Source organism: Cucurbita maxima, unplaced genomic scaffold (assembly GCF_002738345.1).
Source record: "Cucurbita maxima cultivar Rimu unplaced genomic scaffold, Cmax_1.0 Cma_Scf00013, whole genome shotgun sequence".
Classification (NCBI taxonomy): Eukaryota; Viridiplantae; Streptophyta; class Magnoliopsida; order Cucurbitales; family Cucurbitaceae; genus Cucurbita; species Cucurbita maxima.
This window is the reverse complement of record NW_019272029.1, coordinates 1,219,896-1,238,623: the sequence shown is the minus strand read 5'-3', so window position 1 is coordinate 1,238,623 and position 18,728 is coordinate 1,219,896. Positions and strand designations below refer to the sequence as shown.

General features: G+C 34.3%; 3 protein-coding genes and 1 long non-coding RNA gene across 4 annotated transcripts; 1 reads left to right on the top strand and 3 right to left on the bottom strand.

The window, feature by feature from the left end:
* The first annotated feature begins 878 nt into the window (after positions 1–878).
* Positions 879–2,989, top strand: LOC111488002 (UPF0690 protein C1orf52 homolog). The gene is made up of 3 exons (XM_023135551.1): positions 879–1,026; positions 1,333–1,509; positions 2,233–2,989. Exons 2-3 carry the CDS (start codon positions 1,350–1,352, stop codon positions 2,613–2,615), a joined length of 543 nt encoding a protein of 180 aa, XP_022991319.1. The 5' UTR covers positions 879–1,026; positions 1,333–1,349; the 3' UTR covers positions 2,616–2,989.
* A 44-nt stretch (positions 2,990–3,033) lies between these two features.
* Positions 3,034–6,979, bottom strand: LOC111488001 (homocysteine S-methyltransferase 2-like). Its single transcript, XM_023135550.1, has 8 exons — positions 6,676–6,979; positions 5,625–5,681; positions 5,319–5,548; positions 5,005–5,134; positions 4,557–4,760; positions 3,705–3,776; positions 3,219–3,430; positions 3,034–3,182 (listed from the first exon to the last, which is right to left on the bottom strand). Exons 1-7 carry the CDS (start codon positions 6,856–6,858, stop codon positions 3,290–3,292), a joined length of 1,017 nt encoding a protein of 338 aa, XP_022991318.1. The 5' UTR covers positions 6,859–6,979; the 3' UTR covers positions 3,034–3,182; positions 3,219–3,289.
* A 595-nt stretch (positions 6,980–7,574) lies between these two features.
* On the bottom strand, positions 7,575–14,527 carry LOC111488000 (serine/threonine-protein kinase HT1-like). Its single transcript, XM_023135549.1, has 9 exons — positions 14,361–14,527; positions 14,134–14,278; positions 10,266–10,641; positions 9,809–9,930; positions 9,366–9,574; positions 9,116–9,290; positions 8,890–9,024; positions 7,770–7,982; positions 7,575–7,736 (listed from the first exon to the last, which is right to left on the bottom strand). The coding sequence occupies exons 3-8, from the start codon at positions 10,627–10,629 to the stop codon at positions 7,776–7,778; spliced, it is 1,212 nt and encodes a 403-aa protein (XP_022991317.1). The 5' UTR covers positions 10,630–10,641; positions 14,134–14,278; positions 14,361–14,527; the 3' UTR covers positions 7,575–7,736; positions 7,770–7,775.
* A 249-nt stretch (positions 14,528–14,776) lies between these two features.
* Positions 14,777–15,478, bottom strand: LOC111488003. Its single transcript, XR_002719145.1, has 3 exons — positions 15,399–15,478; positions 15,150–15,248; positions 14,777–14,954 (listed from the first exon to the last, which is right to left on the bottom strand). It is a non-coding gene; the product is annotated as an uncharacterized LOC111488003 (long non-coding RNA).
* Between the last annotated feature and the right edge of the window lie 3,250 nt (positions 15,479–18,728).

The window sequence follows — 18,728 nt, the reverse complement described above, 5'->3', positions numbered from 1 at the left end:
TTGAGATAAAAAAAAAAAAAAAAAAAAGTGCATGTATGAATGGCACTTGAATGTCATAAAAGGTGCATCACCACACACGTCCCCTATCAAATCAAAACAGGTGTTGTCCTTATTCTTCTTCATTTATTGTCCAAAACCATTCCTTCTCCATCATATTTTAAGCTCATTAATTTATCTATTTAAGTTCACCTTCCTTTGTTTTTATACTATTTTATGCTGGTGCAACACCGACCATTGACACTGTATCAGTCGTTCGACTTCGAAGAAGGTAGATCGTAAGATCTCATATCAATTAAAGAGAAAAACACACGTTCATATCTGCCAGCCGTGATTAAATTAGATTCTAAATAAACAATTTAATAATTTTAGCCCACCCAATTTCAATATTTTAGGGTGAGTTGAGTTAGATTCATTATTTAATAAAAACGATTTGAATTAAAAAAATTGACGTAGACGCTTATAATTTGGTCACATTTTGATTTATTTTTATTGTTGTTGGTGTGCATAAATGCAAGGTTGAATAGATATATATATATATATATATATATATGCAAATATTATGCGGCCCTATTTGTTCCAACAATTCTACAAATTTATGAGAAACCTAAATTTGTTGTGGGCGGAATGGGCTATAATTTTTTTGTGGGCCAAATGGGCTATAAATTTTTTGTGGGCCAAATGGGCTATAAATTTTTTGTGGGCCAAATGGGCTATGCCAAAGGCTAGTTGGATCAGGCCCAATATGAAAAAGGAGCCCAATCATTTCACATAATATGCTTCTTTACTTGATTATGTGCTACTCTCAAAATTTAAACTAATATCTTAATTATTAAACTAGGATGAGTTTTTACTTAATTAATTATCTTAATCAACATTAACTCAATTGGATTAATCTTCATCAAAAACCCTAACCCACTGAACCTATTGGGGAAAAGAAGGGGTTCATTTTCCTTTTCCAGACTTTCACAAGCCCTAGCTTCCAATCAAAGCTCAATCGCCTGCCTCGGCCCTCCTGATTTCATCACGGTATGACTATCTCTTCCTTCTATCTTTGATTCTAGAATGAATCTTGTAGTTTATAAGAATTTCGAATTGGACGAAACAGTTTCTCTTTCGCGGTTTATGAGTTTCGGCAAGTTTCGATTTGTTTGAGGAAGCAACTCAGTAAGTTTTGTTTACTGTCTGATATGAAGTTGACTTGAAACGTAGCACTTAAATTATTTTGCTTATTGTGATTGTGGGTGGGGCGAGGGGAGGGGGGTCTTTTTCAATATTTCGATTATGGTTGATTGATTTGAACCCCGAAGATCTTTGTTGGATGATTTGCTTCAGATTCGTCTTGCTTTGACATGAAAAGGGCAATGCCATGGAGCGATGAAGAGGACAATTCGTCATCTAAAGAGTCGTCTTTATCACAGTCGGATTCAGACGCTGATGAAGATAGTGGCGATGCAAAAGCGATCTTTCGAGTTAAAGCTGGCCGGTCCTCTAAAGAAAAGGGCACTGAAGGTTATAATTGCTTTGCTGGGAATATTTCTAGTACTCCTGGATATGAAATTTTAACCTAATGCTTCATGAAATCCGTTTGATTGTTTTTCTCTCTGTTTTGCATTTTTAGTGAATGAAGTAAGTCGTATTGTGTCAGAAAGAAATGAAAAAGTCTCACTGCTAGATATTCTCCCATACATGCTACATTTTGTTTGAAGTGCATAATTTGGAGTATGTTGCTTTCAGTTGTTGGGCTTAATATATATATAGGATGAACATAATTGGTTTATGCCTTACAGTTATGAGTATGTTATGTTTTCCTGAGTTCATTTAGGTTGAAATACTAAGGTTAAGCTAGCTCACTTAAACGAAGATGCAAATGCATAACATGGTTTGGTTCATCGAGAGTTTTCTTGATTTATCTGTACATATAAGAACCCTGCTTCGAATGGAAGGGTGAAAAAGGAGTTGGGATTATCAATAAACCTGTGACATTTTGACTTTCCTGTAATGCTGGTAAATATTGTCTATCTGTAAGTCCTAGGAGAATGGTAGAGCTGGAAGACTTGGACGTGAACAAAAGAAAAGGACCACATGGATTATGTAGTTCAGTTCTAATAAATTGGGAAAATATGCTGTGTAATATTTACAACATCTCTCTCTCTCTATTCTAAATATGATAAGAAAAAGGCATTAGCTTCATCATTTCTCAGTGGTTGTGTATGTGTTGCTTCATATTTGCAGTCAAATCTGGGAAGCGGAAGAGCATTGCTGTGGACTTCGATACATTGAAACGCCACGGCTACAAAGGTGGTCCATCAGTGTTGAAAGTACCACCCCCAAAAGAGAATGAGAAGCAAGACTGGTCATGGTCTACTGGCAGGGAGACTCGGGAAAACAGAGAGACTGAAGAATCATATGAAGAGAGACAGAAAACAAGAGCTGCACTAGAAAATGGAGAGCAGCTGCTAACCGCCCTAACTCAGAAGGAGAAGAAGAACATTTCCTTCTCCCAGAAGGAAAAGAGGAAAAGAGAGCTTGGTCAAGCAAGCAGGGGTAAAAATTATGTCGAGGAAGAAAAGAGAACGTTGAGGGAGAGTGGAATCTACTCTGGTTTTGATACTTAACCTTCCATTGCAACTAAATTGTTTACAATGCATTGCATGTCAAAGCTCTGTTACAAGATTACATTTGCAGTGGACTATATATGATTTACCCGGGAAAGGCAGCTGACAGGAACCCAGCCCGACGCATTGCAAAATATCAACAATCCTCATTTCATTCGGGTTTAATCCCCATACGTAAAAGTAACTATCGTTGCTTTTATGGTACATATGAAACTGGGGTATAGCTCATTGATTGTGTACCATCTTTACTGGTTGTTCAGTTGTATCAAGTTTAACGTTTTCATGGGTCATATATAAAAGAGCTTCAGTAACAAACAGTTAGTGTATATGATGGAGGAAAGAAGGTGTTTATCACCAAGAATTTGCGTATGAAATTCTGTTGGGGCTAATCAGGATGTTAATGGTTGAAGATGATTGCTTAAGAGGAGTAAGATTGTAATGTTATTTAAATTTGAGGTGCAAGTTGATGTATGGTAAAAATTAATACAAGTTAAAAGAGTCAAAATTAAGAACGGTAGTAAGTAATGTGCTTCCAGAAAATACAATCCTTGCATTCATCAGCGAAGCCTTGCCCTCAAATTCGATGAAAGATAAGTTGGTTGCCATATACGAGTCCAAGACACATCCTCAGAGAATCAGCTTACCCTGAGATGTTACTTCAGAGAATGGTTTTCTTATCTCTTTGAAAGGGTCCTGTAAATAGCTCTGATTGTATCTGGAGTGGTTCGGCAGCAACCTCCGACCAACGATGCCCCGATCTCACACCATTTGTTTACATATGATACAAAATCATCATCAGAGACCCCAGTATTTTGCTGCATCACGTACCAAAAAGCTTACATTTTAATAGACCAAAAAAAGTGTGTTCGTTGAGAAATATCATAGTTAAGGGCTAAGTGAAACAGCTGGTTCGTCTTATTTCATGAACTTAGCAATATCAAAGCTCTTTCGAACTGCAATACTATCACAATTGAACTTCAACATATATAATACATTTTAGAGATAATTGTAAATTTGGGAGTCTATTCATTTAAACCAAAGAAATGTCTGAAAAGAAGTGAATCAAAGATGGTTATAAAATGGACTTACCACCCATTCCTTTAGATCAGCATCATAACTTTCACCGCTATTTGGATATATCACTATAGGCTTTGTAGAGACCTGAAAGAGTGATTCATTAGAAACAATTAGTTCTCCATAACCGTCTTGTAAGGTAAGGAATTAAGGATGTATCCATTCAAAAAACTCAGAAAGAGGGAAGAAAAGACATCAACGCAATAAACAAATAATCAGAACAAAAAGAAAATTTTCTTTCTGTTCTTTCGACTTTTAATTTTATAACGGATATTAATTGTCACAGCCCAAGCCCACTACTAGCAGATATTGTTTTCTTTAGGTTTTCCCTTTTGAGATTCCCCTCAAAGATTTTAAGATTTTAAAACGATGTGTGATCTCACAATCCACTCCTTTCAAGACACAACGTCCTCACTCGCACTCGTTCTTCTCTCCAATCGATGTAGGACTCCCTAATCCCCCCTTCAAGGCGTCACACCACCTGGTGTCCACCCCCTTTCAGGACTCAGCGTCCTCGCTGGCATACTACCCAATGTCTGGCTCTGATACCATTTGTAACCACCCAGGCCCACTGCTAGTAGATATTGTCCTCTTTGGGCTTTCCTTCTGAGCTTCCCCTCAAGATTTTTAAAATGCATTTACTAGGGAGAGATTTCCACACGCTTATAAAGAATGTTTCATTTCATTAATAGAAGAGGCAATAAAAAAGTATTTGACCTTGAAAAGACTCTTAACATTCAACTCTCTAAAAAAAACGTTGACAGACAAATGAAATACATTAAACTCATATAATGTACTTCGATAGAAGTGCATCCTTTAATTGAGATTTTTCAACAAACAAATAAAAATAAAAACGAGATATCTTACCTTCTTAATGGAAGATATTAGACCATGAATAAACCTAGGCGGTGTACAGTTGATTCCCACTGCCACAATATTTCTGCACGATTCTGCAATCGACACACATTCAGAGTAAGAATCACCACTAACTACATGGATACCATCCTTCGAGTTGAAAGCAAACCATGCAGGAATACTCATATTTTCTTCCTCCAAGAGTTCTGCATAGGCCTGTGCACATAGCATACACGATCAAAAAAATTGTCAATGAGCACTTCATACGGCATGCAACGATGAAACACCGGTAAGGTGATCATTTTATCAGAAACCAGTGAGCCCAAAAAACCAAAAGCAATCATAGGGAAACTTCAGGTTGTACTATAAAATTTCAATTAAAGGAGCTGGTCACAGATATGGCAACTATAAGACCAAAAAATGATATGCACGTTAATTTCATTGCATTAGGATTAAATACCTTAGCTTCAAGTTTATTGGGAATGGTTTCAAATGCAATCAGGTCAGCCCCTGACTCTGCAAGCACTTTTACCCTTCTCCTATGGAATTCTTTCAGAGCCTCAAGTGTAATACTGTCACCATAATTACCACTAAGAAGGCACAGAAACAAAAAGAACATCGAATCACTTCAGAGTTGAAACTGGACAGAAATTTCAGCATTGGTAATAGTTGGTAAAGGAAACTGATAAATAAAAGGTTGCATTTACTGTTGGAACATCCAAATCAAACTTCATATATGGATGTAAAACCCCCCTGGAAGTAGTATTAACTCACCTGTACTCAGACCCATCAGCCAAATATGCTCCGTAGCTCCCCACTGAAGCTGCTACAAGTATCTGACGTTTTTTGAAAATTTTACCATCTGGAGTCTCATCAGGAATGCTTGTATTACAACTATCATAATAATTATCTCGTGCTGAACAGGCGATCTCCACACTCTTTCTTAACAAGGATTCACTTTCATCTCTTGAAAGTCCTTTGGACTCAAATCCCTGGATGGTGGCCTGTGGAGATAAAATGACACTTGGTTTGACTTGTTTATGACAGAAACATCATTAGAAATTCAGTCGGGAGAATTACTTGATAAGATGCCGTGATGATAATATCTGCCCCTGCTTCAAGGTAATCCATGTGTACCTACACCACACAATACCAAAGAAATAATTGAAAAGAATCAAAGCAATAATGACGCATAAAATTCCAAAGAGATATGAACCAAACATCAAAGTTATTAACTGTGGATGATTGTTGGGAGAGGAGTCCCACATCGGCTAATTAAGGGGTTGATCATGGGTTTAATAAATCTCCATTGGTATGAGGCATTTTAGGGAAACCAAAAGCAAACCTTTGAGAGCTAATGCTCAAAGTTGACAATATCATACTATTGTGGAGGTCTGTGATTTCTAACATAGTATCAAAGACACGCCATTAACTTAGTTATGTCAATAGAATCCTCAAATATCGAACAAAGAAGTTGTGAGCTCGAAGGTGTAGTTAAAAGTGACTCAAGTGTCTAATAAAGGGTGTACTTTGTTCGAGGGCTCTAAAGGAGTCGAGTCTCAATTGAGGGGAGGTTGTTCGTGGGCTCTATAGGCCTCAGGGGAAACCAAAAGCAAAGTCATGAAGGCTAATGCTCAAAGTGGACAATATCATAATATTGCAGAGGTTTGTAATTCCTAAGATTAACAACTTTTATGGTAAGAAAAAGTACTTTTTAGCACTCCCAAACAGACCTAAAAGTGAGCTGATAATTGATAAATTCAAAAGCCAATGGGGGAATGCAACTTTCTAAATTCAATATCCACGAAACTGAAAACAGAATTTAATTCGTTTCAAAGTAGAGCTAATTGCATGAAAGAAGTAAGATATCAGCACAAAAAGGCTTCATCCAACTGCATTACGAACGATGAATCTGTAATTAAGTAAAAGCAAAATCCTAAGTGAGGCTAACAGATAAGCCAATCCAACTTTATAATAAAAATTATTATAATTATCCTTCAAAACAACATGGATGGTCACTAGAATTTGAGATTAAACAAATTGGGAAAGCAATCATCCGGTTTCTGATTATACTAATTACGAAAACAAACAAAAAACCCAAAAGCTGAAGATAAAGTGGAAGAACATATACTTTGTGAATCAGGTGAGGGGAAGTGAGGAGACATGTAGCGCTCCAAAGAGGATCGTTGAGGTCGGCGCCTTGTCGTTCCAGTTCCGTGGCCAAACCACCATCAATAATGGCGGTGCCACCGGCATTTCTCAGAAACTCTGCCATGAACGCCGATGACAATTTGTCGGAAGTAGTCTCCGCCATTGTAAGATATTCACTACTCAAAGATTCAATGATTCAGGTATGGGAAATTTCGAGAACGAATGTGTTTATCAGCCGTCGAAGCTTTCTTGAGCCAATCAGGATTCGAGAAGAGGGAATTCGAAGGGCGTTTATACTGTTCCTCCTAATTTTTCATTCAGCCTTTTATATTATTATTATTATTAATCAATTTATAATTTTTCTTTTTATTATTTTTAAATTTATTTTACTAAATGAATTTATGAAAATATCCCTTTTATTTAATTTTATATGAAAATAAATCGAGAAATTTACAAAGACATTTTTTTCCCACAAAATTATCGGATAATATATAAAAAAAATATTTTTTACCTCGCATAATTAGACAATTTATTATTTTTTTAAAATTATTTTTTGTTACATTTTATGTTTATGTAATAAAATTGACAGGATTAAATATAAAATTAAATTAGTTGCTAATTTCAATATATAAATATAATTTTAAAAAATTAGTAGCTTTTTTCAATTTGGATATTTAATATAAAATTTTCATTTATATTTAATATAAGATATTCAAAAATGTATTTGATATAATATATTTAAATTTATGAATATGTTTATGTTAAAAAAGAAATACTGTATTATTAGACTTTGTATTTTTTTTATTTCTACAAATATGTATTTTAAAATTTTAAATTCAAAGTCTAAACCATCAAAAATAGTTCCGAAATCAATCCGTCTTAAATAAGAGTACTTGTGGCATAAAAAAGAAGTTCGTAGAAGCCGCGGCATCCCCTCTTAGTTTTGAGTAGGTGGGCAACAATTGATTGAAACTTTGAGTTCGGCTCACGAACGCACACCTTTGGCTAATTTGCACTACTACGTACTTCTATATAATAGTTGATTCTTTATGCTTACCAACTTCTCTGAACCGTCTTTATCTATGGACCACGAGGTATGCCGAAACAAAAACAACGAGTAGCCTGATCTTCAGAAATCATGCCACCTCCCTTGCTCGTATCGATGGCTTCCAACAAGTTTACGACCTCGTCCATGTCGGGTCGCCTTTCTGGATTTGCATCCCAACATCTTTTCATGATACTTGCAAATGAACTCGGACAACATCTAGGGATTTCGGGTCGTAAATTCTGTTGCAGGTAATTTTTACTCGTGAATTCAATTTCAGAATACATCCATAGTCAAATTTTGTCATCATTATAGCATGGATTAAGTTTTTGGACTAAAGTTGCTTTTTCTATGGATACACATGATCTGAACAAACCACTTAAAAATGGCTAATTCAATCAAATATATTGAATAGATGAAATAGTTCATAGATGGAAAGCTAGGAAGAGCAAAAAATAAAAATAAAAAAACTAATATCTCTCGCTATTCGGTAAGAGCTTAAGTCTACCATTATTAGATATTATTATTTGCTTTGGGCCGCTACGTATCACCGTCAACCTCACAGTTTTAAAATGCGTCTAATGAGTAAGGGTTTCCATACCCTTATAAGAAATGCTTCGTTCCCCTCTTCAACCGAGGTGGGATCTCACATTCTACTCCACCCTTGGGACCTAACATCCTAGCTGATACACCTCTTGGTGTCTGGCTTTGATACCATTTGTAACAATTCAAGCCCACCGCTAGCAGATATAGTCTACGTTGGTCTGTTACGTATCACCGTCAGCCTCACGGTTTTTAAAACGCATCTGCTAGGGGGAAGTTTCCACATCTTTATAAGGGTTGTTTCGTTATTCCCTCTAACCAATGTGCGATTTCACAATTTCTACGATCAGTTGTCAAATGCAAGTTCAAATGTTCCCTAAATAGTTCATGAGACTACTTCACAAACTTGACGAAAAACAATCGATTATAGAAGTCAATGGCCAATTCGGACCTGGCTGAGCTATCGCTATCTCGTCTCCGCCCACCCGAAAAAAGAAAAAAATACGCTTAAAATGACGGTAGATTAAGAAGAATGTTCTCGAAGTTAAAGCCTACCATTTCGTATTTGTAGTGTCAATAATTGTGCAGTTAATTAAATGAACATACCTGGCGTACAACTGCAGAAGAAATTTCAGCAAAACTGAGATCTGGGTAAGGCATATCGCAGCAATATGTTTCCCACAAACATATACCAAAACTGTAGACATCACATTTTCGATTATAAGGCTTACCATCAAGGACCTGTAGAAAAAGGATCTGTTGAATGAACTGTATTGAAATGAAAAGCCAATTATCATCAACCATAAGATCTTAGAGAAAATAATGAAGGAACCTCGGGAGCCATGTAACCGAGCGTGCCAGTTTCTCCAGTCATATCCCGTGGATTCTGCGCTTCGACTCGAGCAACGCCAAAATCAACAATTTTGAGAGTCTTCTGAGCATCAAACAGCACGTTCTCCGTTTTAATATCACGGTGTACAATCTTTTTGGAGTGTAGATAACTCAAACTGCAAGATCAAAATAAGCAACTGCCTCAAACCTCAGCATATTGGAATGATTTGTAGAATCTAACGTTTACTTACCCTCTAGAAAGATCCAAAGCAAGTTGAATCACAACCTTAAATGCAAGTTTCTTTTTCCTGTTTTTGATTAAAAATCCCTTTAGCGTTCCACCTGGAAGATACTCAACAACAACGCAGCAAGCCCTTGAAGGAAAAGATTGGTTACTGTCAAATGATGGGCTTTTGGGAGGGATTTTAAGGTTGGAGGTCCCCATTGAAGCTCCATAAAACTGTATCATAAAGTTCTTATCATTTGATCTTCACATATGAACAGAAGAGCCCCGTAGAACAGGAAAACAAAATAGTTAGACATTTCAGCAGGAGAATATGAACATGAAGAACAGTGGAAGTACCAAATGTAAAGAATCAAAGCCTTCCGTATTAGAATAATCACAGTAAAAATGAATGGTTTGATCTGTTTGAGATACTGTAATACCATACACTACATGTAAAAGATACTTGACCTTGGCAACATTGGGATGGTCAAGCTTATGCCATACAGCAACTTCCTGGCGAAAAGATGCTCTAAGAGCAGCAATTTCAGCAACGGAGGAAACACCGTCCTCCCCCCAATCAAGCACTTTCACTACAATATTCAGAACATCGTCATAAAAGCGAAAATACAAACAAAAACTCGACTATGTCGTCCAGTAATCATCTAATGCGTGGAGCTAAAGTACTTCCAAAACGTTATCAACTCAATTGTCAGAGCAATTCTCTTATAGGAAGACTACCAACAGGAACCACATTCAACATCTTTTGATCACATTAAACTTAATTAGCTATGTCAGCTTCAATAAGGAAAAAGGCATCATTATCAAATTACTCAAACAAAGATGGACTGGCTTAATCATTTGAAAACTGATCCATATCTAATCAAGAACACATGCGAAAAATACTGTAAAACAAGGTGCGAATTACCTGCAGCATCTTTGCCATCATAGTTTCCTCTGTAAATAGTACCATAAGTGCCATGAGCTTTAACATATCTGATATCAAGTTTAGACAAGTTAATCTCCCATTCTTCCTTTTTGGCAGGCACTTCCCTGTCCCTTGACCATGCCCTGCTCAAGTGTCTATCCAGCTGAATATCCCAGCTCTTGAAATCAATCTTATCAGCACGAAATACCATATCCTTGTTGCTTTTGCTTCCTATCCCCAACTTTGATCCCAAATCATTCTCTTGGGGATTGCTAGACTTACCAGAAACAATATCAGCTACTTCGGTACCGGAATTATTCGCTATCGGAGCTTTGCCGGCCCCGCCCCCATTTGTTAAATCCATGTTTCAATAAAGCTTTGACAGATAGATGGAAAGTAAAGAGGAAAAAGGAAAACAAAGGAATTCAAAAAAAACACGGGGACATTTTTACAAACACATGGAAGACAATAAAAACTAAACCTAGAAATTAGTTCAAAAAACTTAACGAAGATGACAAGAAGACGACAAGCAATACGTTACCAGTTCAACGAAACAACCATAATTCTAATCTAAAAACAAAAACAAACAAACAACCAGAAACCTCTCAACACATCTTTTGTTTCTTTTATAGATATAAAAAAAACAATAACCAAGGAACTCAAACGACAAAATAAAATATTATGGTATTGGAAGATTAAGAACTCTATAAGCAGCCAGTGTTCGAACCACCCCACAAATCTAGCAGCTTAGAACCGTGAAATTTTACTATCTTCGATCAGTTTCTGCAAGTTTGGGCGACAAAGAAGCCCAGAGAAAACCGACCCACATGCAGAATCGCCAAGAATCGTAGAAAAACAAGAAGAACAGGATGAAGAACCCAAAAACCTTCACCGAAATCGGAAGGGGATATCCCAAATAAAAGAAATAGTGAACAAAGAGGAGATGGGTATCGTTGAATTGGTGGGAGAAAGCGAAAGAGAGGGGTGGGTTTTGTGGACAACAACTTATAGAGGAAAAAATTGGCAAATTCGGAGAGGCAATCGGAAAAAAGGAAGATACATGGAGAATAACAAAATCGATTAAATGGAGATTTTTTTTATTAAAAAAAAATTATGCAAAAAGAATGAAATTTTCGGGGGAGAATTTTCTTTCCGGGATTTTGAATGCCAAAACAAAAAACATCGAAGAATCGGGCCTTCTGATACGCCACGCTTTGCCTTCAACGGATTTAACGGTATTTTATTTATTAGTTTTGTTCCTCCTTGGATGTTCCGTACAAATTTTGGTTTCTTTTGTGAAATTCCTGAAATGACCCTATTAGTTTTATTCTATTTTTATTAGGTTTTTTTTTTCGTCTTGTCGTATTGCCCTATCGTAATGCAATTACAGCCAAGGATTGTTTTGAGTCTTTATTATATAAATATCAAATAATTTAAGTTATATATCTATCTAAAATAAATAAATAAATAGTAGGTGGAGCGGAATGATTTAAAACTCTAATCTTTTAGTCGAAAATATAAACTTAGTTTAACGAGCTATGCTCATACAGACAACTAATTTGCCAATTATATAATGAAATGTATATGTTTTTAATCTGTTACATTGCACGAACATTTACAATCGTGTCGGTTCGGTCTTAGAAACCTAAAAAATATTAATAACTAACAAGTCTGTGAAATTTTGAATGTGTCTAATAAATTTCCGAACTTAAAAAATGTAAAGTCCAAAGTGGTCTTTCTTTAACATGTTTTGTCATTACTCGTTATTTCTGGAAAAAAATCATTGTGTCACACTTAATTTCGAAGTTCCTTGATAACAGAGGATGATAAGAATGAAAAAATCACTCATATTAAAGATATCCGCTACTATTCATTCATGACCTCAATATTTATAAATTGATTTTTTTTATTAAAAAAATAATAAAAATAAAAAGCAAATATAACATAAAGAGGCACACAAAGCAAACTCACCCACTACCACTAGTAGCCGTTCAAAAAGTCATCCATAGTATTGTTGAAAGCATTTGCAAAGTAATGGATGAAAATGAAATTCATTACTTTCAAAAACTTGTATCAATCCAACTTAGATTTAGCTAGGGTAGGTATGATATATTTTTTCTACAAAATAAAATTCAATGTTCTAAGATCCATCTAATCCTCACAAAATTTTGAACGAGCTCGAACGAACTTGATCAATAGTTGGATAGATTTGTAATTTGAATAACTGTCATTGTCAAACGAATTGTAAAATAACCAACACTAACTTAACTCAATTTCAATTGGGCAAATTTACATATGAACGGTTGAGCTTATTAAACAAAGGATCAGAACATCTTAGCTTAAATTAACACAACTCGATCTAAGTTGGGCAAAGAAAGATGTGAATGCATTCTTAAAACTTTTTGAATATAATGTTGATGTACAAAAATTTAGTGTGCTTTTTAGTCAGCTTGACACGACGGCAATTTCTCTATGCTACTTTCGTTCATTGTTCGTCATAAAATAAGAAATTAGGAATAGCATGGAATCCAATAAGACTGTACTATCTGATGATATGTCAAATAATTGATGGATATGGTATACACTACTAATGGTATTAGAAGCTTTCCCGACCCTTCACGCAACTCTTTAAGAATCAATTAGACCTCTAACCATAATTTCCTTCGTACAGTAGATTGTACCAAAAAAAAAAAAATATGAAGGTCTCAACTCATAAAATCGAAAAGGAAAATCCTCTTTATGTACATGTTTCATTTTCATTTATAAGCTTTTACTATTTCAGTTTCTAAAACTTTGTTTTAAAACAATAGCTACAATAAGAACTAAACTATGAACATAAGCTTTTTTTGTTACCTCCTCCTCTCTCCAGGGGGTAAATCGGGCATTGTTAGATTGTTTTTTTCTAAGGTCTAATTGATTTAACAACCGTTCTTCTAGCATTGGACCTTTTCGGTTTCTTTTTGTCTTTTGAGTCTAATATTTGGGGTTGGGAGATTCGAATCTGATCTTTTGATCGAAAGTATATGTCTAAATCAATTTTATCTCCTAACATTGCAATTTAGGACATACAAAACAAGACTCGTGAGAAAAGTGTAATTCCTTTCAATAAGGTTTCACATCCCCTCGTAGCATTAAACCAGACTATTCTTCCATGAGCACAAACAAGAGATCGAATAAGAGTTTGCATTTCCTAGGAATGGGGGACTTCCAAAGGTTCTTACAAAAGGATAGTCTAGTAAGAGAGTCAAATCCTTCGTGGAGCAACAATTTCATTTGACTGTGTAAGTTATGGAGTCGTCAAGGGGGGGAAAATCTGTCCATATTGTGTAGAGTGATTGTGCAATACTTGCTCTTTCCCTAGAGCAAATCGGCCAACTTGAATTTGGAACGGTGGTGGCATAATTTGCCTACCTCTCAACTACTACCCTCGTTCCGAGAAAAGAATTTTAGAAAATGGGGTTGAGAGAAAGGTTTTAAAAACATTTGTTGTAGGTTAGAAAGCAGGTAAGATTAACCGCTTTGATAGAATACGACCAAGGTCGAAAGGATGGACAACCAATATTACCCTCTATAGTACATTTTGATTAGGCATAATCAATGTGTCGTCAACTTTAGAGGATTCCAAATTTTGGATCCTTAACAATGATGTTCCATTTTCGAACGATGTATGCAGGGTTCCTATTGACATTAATCGGTCAAAGTTGATTTGGAGGGCTAAAATTCCTAAGAAAGTGAAATTCTTCCCCTGGATCTTTGTAAAGGAGAAGATAAATACAGGGGATCTTATTCAAATAAGAAAACCAAAAACCAAAAACCAAGACTTCAATTAAATGGCTAATTGAGTGTACCTCTAAAAGGAGTACAATACCTCAATTAAAAAGGCCCCATCTTGCTGGTAGGTGATTTTGTAAGTGCAAACGGCTTGGAGACACTGCTATCATATTGATTCTCCCACTCAACCTCCATTGTGCGCCTAGCACAATGAGGACTCTATACTGAATATAAATCATTCCCTGATAAGATATAGAATTTTCAATTTAAGAACTGCTTTCTAAAACAATTAAGGTCAGAGAAATAGATAAGAGCTTGCAATACCAGAAGAATTTTCAGTGAGTTTAGAATGTTCCAAGCTGACGATACAAGCAGCAGCTAGACGGGCATTAAGTCCAGCAGCTTCATATCCTTCTTTTGCCATCAAAAGATCATAAGGATCGACAAAGAGGTCATCTTTATAGCGCTCAATAAAATGAGTTTCCACGTCCCCACGTTCAAATCCATAATGATTTGCAAGTTTTAATAGAAAGTTTATGTGAGATCCCACATCAATTAGAGAGAGGAACGAGTGCCAGAGAGAATGCTGACCAATGAGGTAGATTGTGAGATCCCATATCCATTGGAGAGAGGAACGAAACATTCTTTATAAGGGTGTGGAAACCTCTCTCTAGTGTGTTTTAAAAATCTTGAAGAAAAGCCCAAAAAAGAACATCCAAGAGGACAAATATCTACTAGCGGTGTGGTTGGGGGTTGGTTGGGACACCTGAAACCTTATGTAAGAGAAATGGCCTCAATGATTCTGGATGAATTTGAATTTTTGAAGGGTTGAAAATTAGCGACAAAATGTTTACACAATTTAAGCAGACTGTCGATTAAAAAAGCTAAGCCAAATTCAGAAACCTCTTGAACATAAACCTACAAGCAGCGTGATATTGAATCCTTAGACAACTTGACCAATAGCTGCTATAAAATAACTGCAGTAGCCATTGAAGCAACCAAGTCTACCAAAATTGTTCTTATTTTCAATGAAATTTTTTTGTTTCTTGTTCAAAAAGAAAATCATGTTGAACATTAAATTCCGCAACGCAAACAAATTCTGACTAAATTTACCTCAAACAACATGATTTTCTCCCCAAACAACAGACTTGGCAATCATAGGATCATAATGCACACTAACAGCATCTCCTTGTTCAACTCCAGTTGCAGAAACTGAAAATTTCAAGAAAAAACATGAAAATAAAAGCGAACAAGAAAATTCCAAGTAAAAGGTAGTAAGCAATCAGACATAACTAAGAAATTCATTTCTAGTTGCAGAAACTGAAGATTGAATTGCTACACTAGTGAAGTAAAATATCGTACTGGACTTGAAACACGAACGGAACAGTTACGGTGAAGACTTCCAGTAGCCGGAACGAACCTTGCATATCGATGATCTGTTAGATCGAATGAGATTTGGAAACCCAAGCCATTTTTGGGCCGGCCCATTTAATTTTTGTCCTTTTTATTATTATTTCCTAATTTCCTTAAAAAAAAAAAAAATCAATTTAATCATTTTAAAATTACTCTCAAACATTTCCTCAATTGCCATAAAACGTTCTCAATTATAATCATTTTAATATTTTATTCTACAATTTAAAATATTTTTTTATATAAATAAAAATGTTTTCCATTTAAATGTGCAAATATTTTAATTATTGTCTCGTAACATTTTCAAATATATATTTAAATATTTATATTTATTCAAATTTAAATTTTTGTCGACTTCTTTGACTAACTACTCTATTTAAATCACTAACTCTTGTACGTGTCATTAGATTTTTAGGCATGTTCGTAACCCCTCCTGATTAATCTAATTTCTAGTACAACAAACTTAGAGTACAAAAATTTGAACATTTGACGCTAACGAAACTACATATTAATTACTGAGTTGTTCGTGTTAACACAACCAATAGTGTGGGATCCCACATCGGTTGAAGAGAAAACCTCTTTCTAATAGACGCGTTTTAAAACCATGAGCCGATGGTAATATGTAATGAACAAAAGTAATAATACCTACTAATAGTGAATTTAGGCGGTTACGAGTAGCTAAATTATGCTCATATTAACATATCTAGCACTAATAATTCCTTTGTGATCATCGATTTGGTTTACAAGTTCGTAAAAATGACGTCTACAACGAAGAGTTCAAATAATTAAGTTGGTCCTATTTGATGGATAGCAAGCCGACATGGGATGCATCAAGGGCATGTTTATGGTCGTGGCATGTCCCGTTTGTCCTAATAACTTTAAAGGCCCACAACCAGAAAGTCAATATATTTCTGCTTTATTTTAATTAATTGTACTGTCCCAACCTCTCAAATGCAAAAATAAATAAATAATTTTAATTAAGTTTTTTAAATTTTTAAAAAATTATTTTAAAGAGTCGGCAAAAATTTAAATTTGTAAATATCGTGTCATCTAATTTTTAAAAACTATTATATTTCGTAATATTTTTTTTTATTTAAAAGATATTAAAACACATTAATTGAAAAGTAACTTTTAAATATATATTATTATCCTCAAATTTCAAAAATAAATAATTTTAAAAAAAAACTTTGGGATTTGATTGGCCAATCATTTCATTTTCATTCCAAATTTCCAATAAAAAATCATATGCGTTACATTTAATATAAATTATAAATTATAAGCTAATGTTTTAATTTTATTCCATTCTATTTCAATCATCTCTTATTCCTTTTCCACGTAATAAAACAAAAATGTCTCTTTTATTTTATTTTTTTTAATTTTTTATGTTGTTCTTGTATAAGGTGTTCGGTAGGCAATAATGGAAGAGAGAAAACAAAATTCAAATTCTAAAGTGAATGATATTACTTTTGTAAAATCACACGTCGAGTTAGAGAGAGGTAACGAAGCATTTCTTATAAGGGTGTGAAAATTTCTCCTTAGCATACACGTTTTAAAGCTGTGAGACTAATAATGATACGTAACAGACCAAAATAAATAATATCTATTAGTGGTAGGTTTGAGCTGTTATAGATGGTATTTTATAACTAGACACCGGGTGGTTTGCCAATGTGATATGAATCCAACCACTCATCAATTGCAAATATCCAAAGTTGCAATTACAAGAAGCAATGCAAAGAATATTTAAATGTTAAATTAAAAAAATAGAGTTACAATAAATATCCCTTGATATTCAAAAGTGATTTAAAATATCCCGAGTATAGTTGAACTACATTTAAAATTATTTATTTTGTCTTATTTTGTACCATTGGTACTTTGTAGTTGAACTAGAATTATCTGTCTGTCCTATTTAAAGGTAGATAATATTCAATTTTGAAATCATGATGGTAGAATATAAAAACTTGTGTTTGGAATCGTTTTGGTATCTAAGAGTGACCATCATAGATTTCAAGTTCAATCTAAAAGTTATTCATCCTTCTAACCCGCTCTTGGTTGGAATCATTTGTGAAAGTTTACAATGATACTAAGAAGATCTCTGACTTTGCAAAATCCAGCATGTTGGCGCTTATCACAACAAAAATACTACATATAAAAGAGGAGAATTGTGAGATCTCATCTTATCTTAAAATCTCTTCCTATCAGACATGTTTAAAATTGAAACAGTGACATGTTAATTTTCGCTAGCTTCCCAGCCCAACAGACATCATGATTGACACAGCTCCCACCATCCCACCTTTTTCTCCTACCACACCACCATCCTCTCATGCCTCTCATGCCCTTTTTATTATTATTATTGTTTTATTATGTACTTATATTTTAAAAATTGAAAAAGAAAATAGTAATTTTTATTTTTGAAGAAGGGTTAAAAATTTAAATATTTTAATTAAATTAAAAAAAATCGTATTTTACATATTTTGAATAAAAGTCCCATTTTGTTGGATGGACCGAATGGTCCAACAAAGAAGCCTTGTGGCTCATAAAAGGGAAGCCTTTAATAACTCTAAGCTTCACGCCATGGTTTACCTCATACGCCTATTTCTTAAGGGGTAAGTCTTTATATATGATGACTCAAATAAAACAAAAAGCTTTTCTTTAGGACCAAGTCTCGAAACAACCCTTTTTTTTTTTATAAAGATTCGATCCATAAAAATATCGACGTCTCAAATATAAAAAAAACTTCGATACTTAAAAATTTTAAATTGGTGATGCTTCTTTTCTATATTCAGTTGATGTCGATAATTATTTAATTGATTCATATTCGAACAAAATCCGGCTATTAGACTAAATATTTTGAGTTTTTAATTCTGATCGACTGTAGACTATAATTCATTATTATGTCAAGAGAATTTAAAGTCAACCGAATGATGATAGCATATATTATGTCAATTATTTATAAAATAATTTATTTGTTACGTAATAATAATATAAAATGTACTTTACTATTATAAAAAGTTTGATAGGTTTATTAATTAGTCAAACAGAATAAGAAGTTTTTCCGCGTTGATAAAAAAGATAAAAAAAAATGGATCGAGATGTAATTAAATATAAAATATAATGTAATAAAAAAATATGTTAAATTAATAAAAATGTCCTTAAACTTAAAAATATTTTAATCTTAAAAATACTATTACTATTAGTTTTGAATAGTATTTTGGTAGTATTATATTTAAAAAATAACTAGGAAATTCTAAAATTACTGTGATTTTTTTTTTTTTTTTTTTTTGG

Coding starts and splice junctions, on each gene's coding strand:
- LOC111488002 (XM_023135551.1), top strand. CDS start 1,350: ATGAAAAGGGCAATGCCATGGAGCGATGAAGAGGACAATTCGTCATCT. Junction 1,510..2,232: donor TAAAGAAAAGGGCACTGAAG/GTTATAATTGCT, acceptor TCATATTTGCAG/TCAAATCTGGGAAGCGGAAG.
- LOC111488001 (XM_023135550.1), bottom strand. CDS start 6,858: ATGGCGGAGACTACTTCCGACAAATTGTCATCGGCGTTCATGGCAGAG. Junction 4,761..5,004: donor CCAATAAACTTGAAGCTAAG/GTATTTAATCCT, acceptor CTATGTGCACAG/GCCTATGCAGAACTCTTGGA. Junction 3,431..3,704: donor CTGATCTAAAGGAATGGGTG/GTAAGTCCATTT, acceptor TACGTGATGCAG/CAAAATACTGGGGTCTCTGA.
- LOC111488000 (XM_023135549.1), bottom strand. CDS start 10,629: ATGGATTTAACAAATGGGGGCGGGGCCGGCAAAGCTCCGATAGCGAAT. Junction 9,291..9,365: donor GCTTTGGATCTTTCTAGAGG/GTAAGTAAACGT, acceptor TTGATCTTGCAG/TTTGAGTTATCTACACTCCA. Junction 9,025..9,115: donor TCGGTTACATGGCTCCCGAG/GTTCCTTCATTA, acceptor CTTTTTCTACAG/GTCCTTGATGGTAAGCCTTA.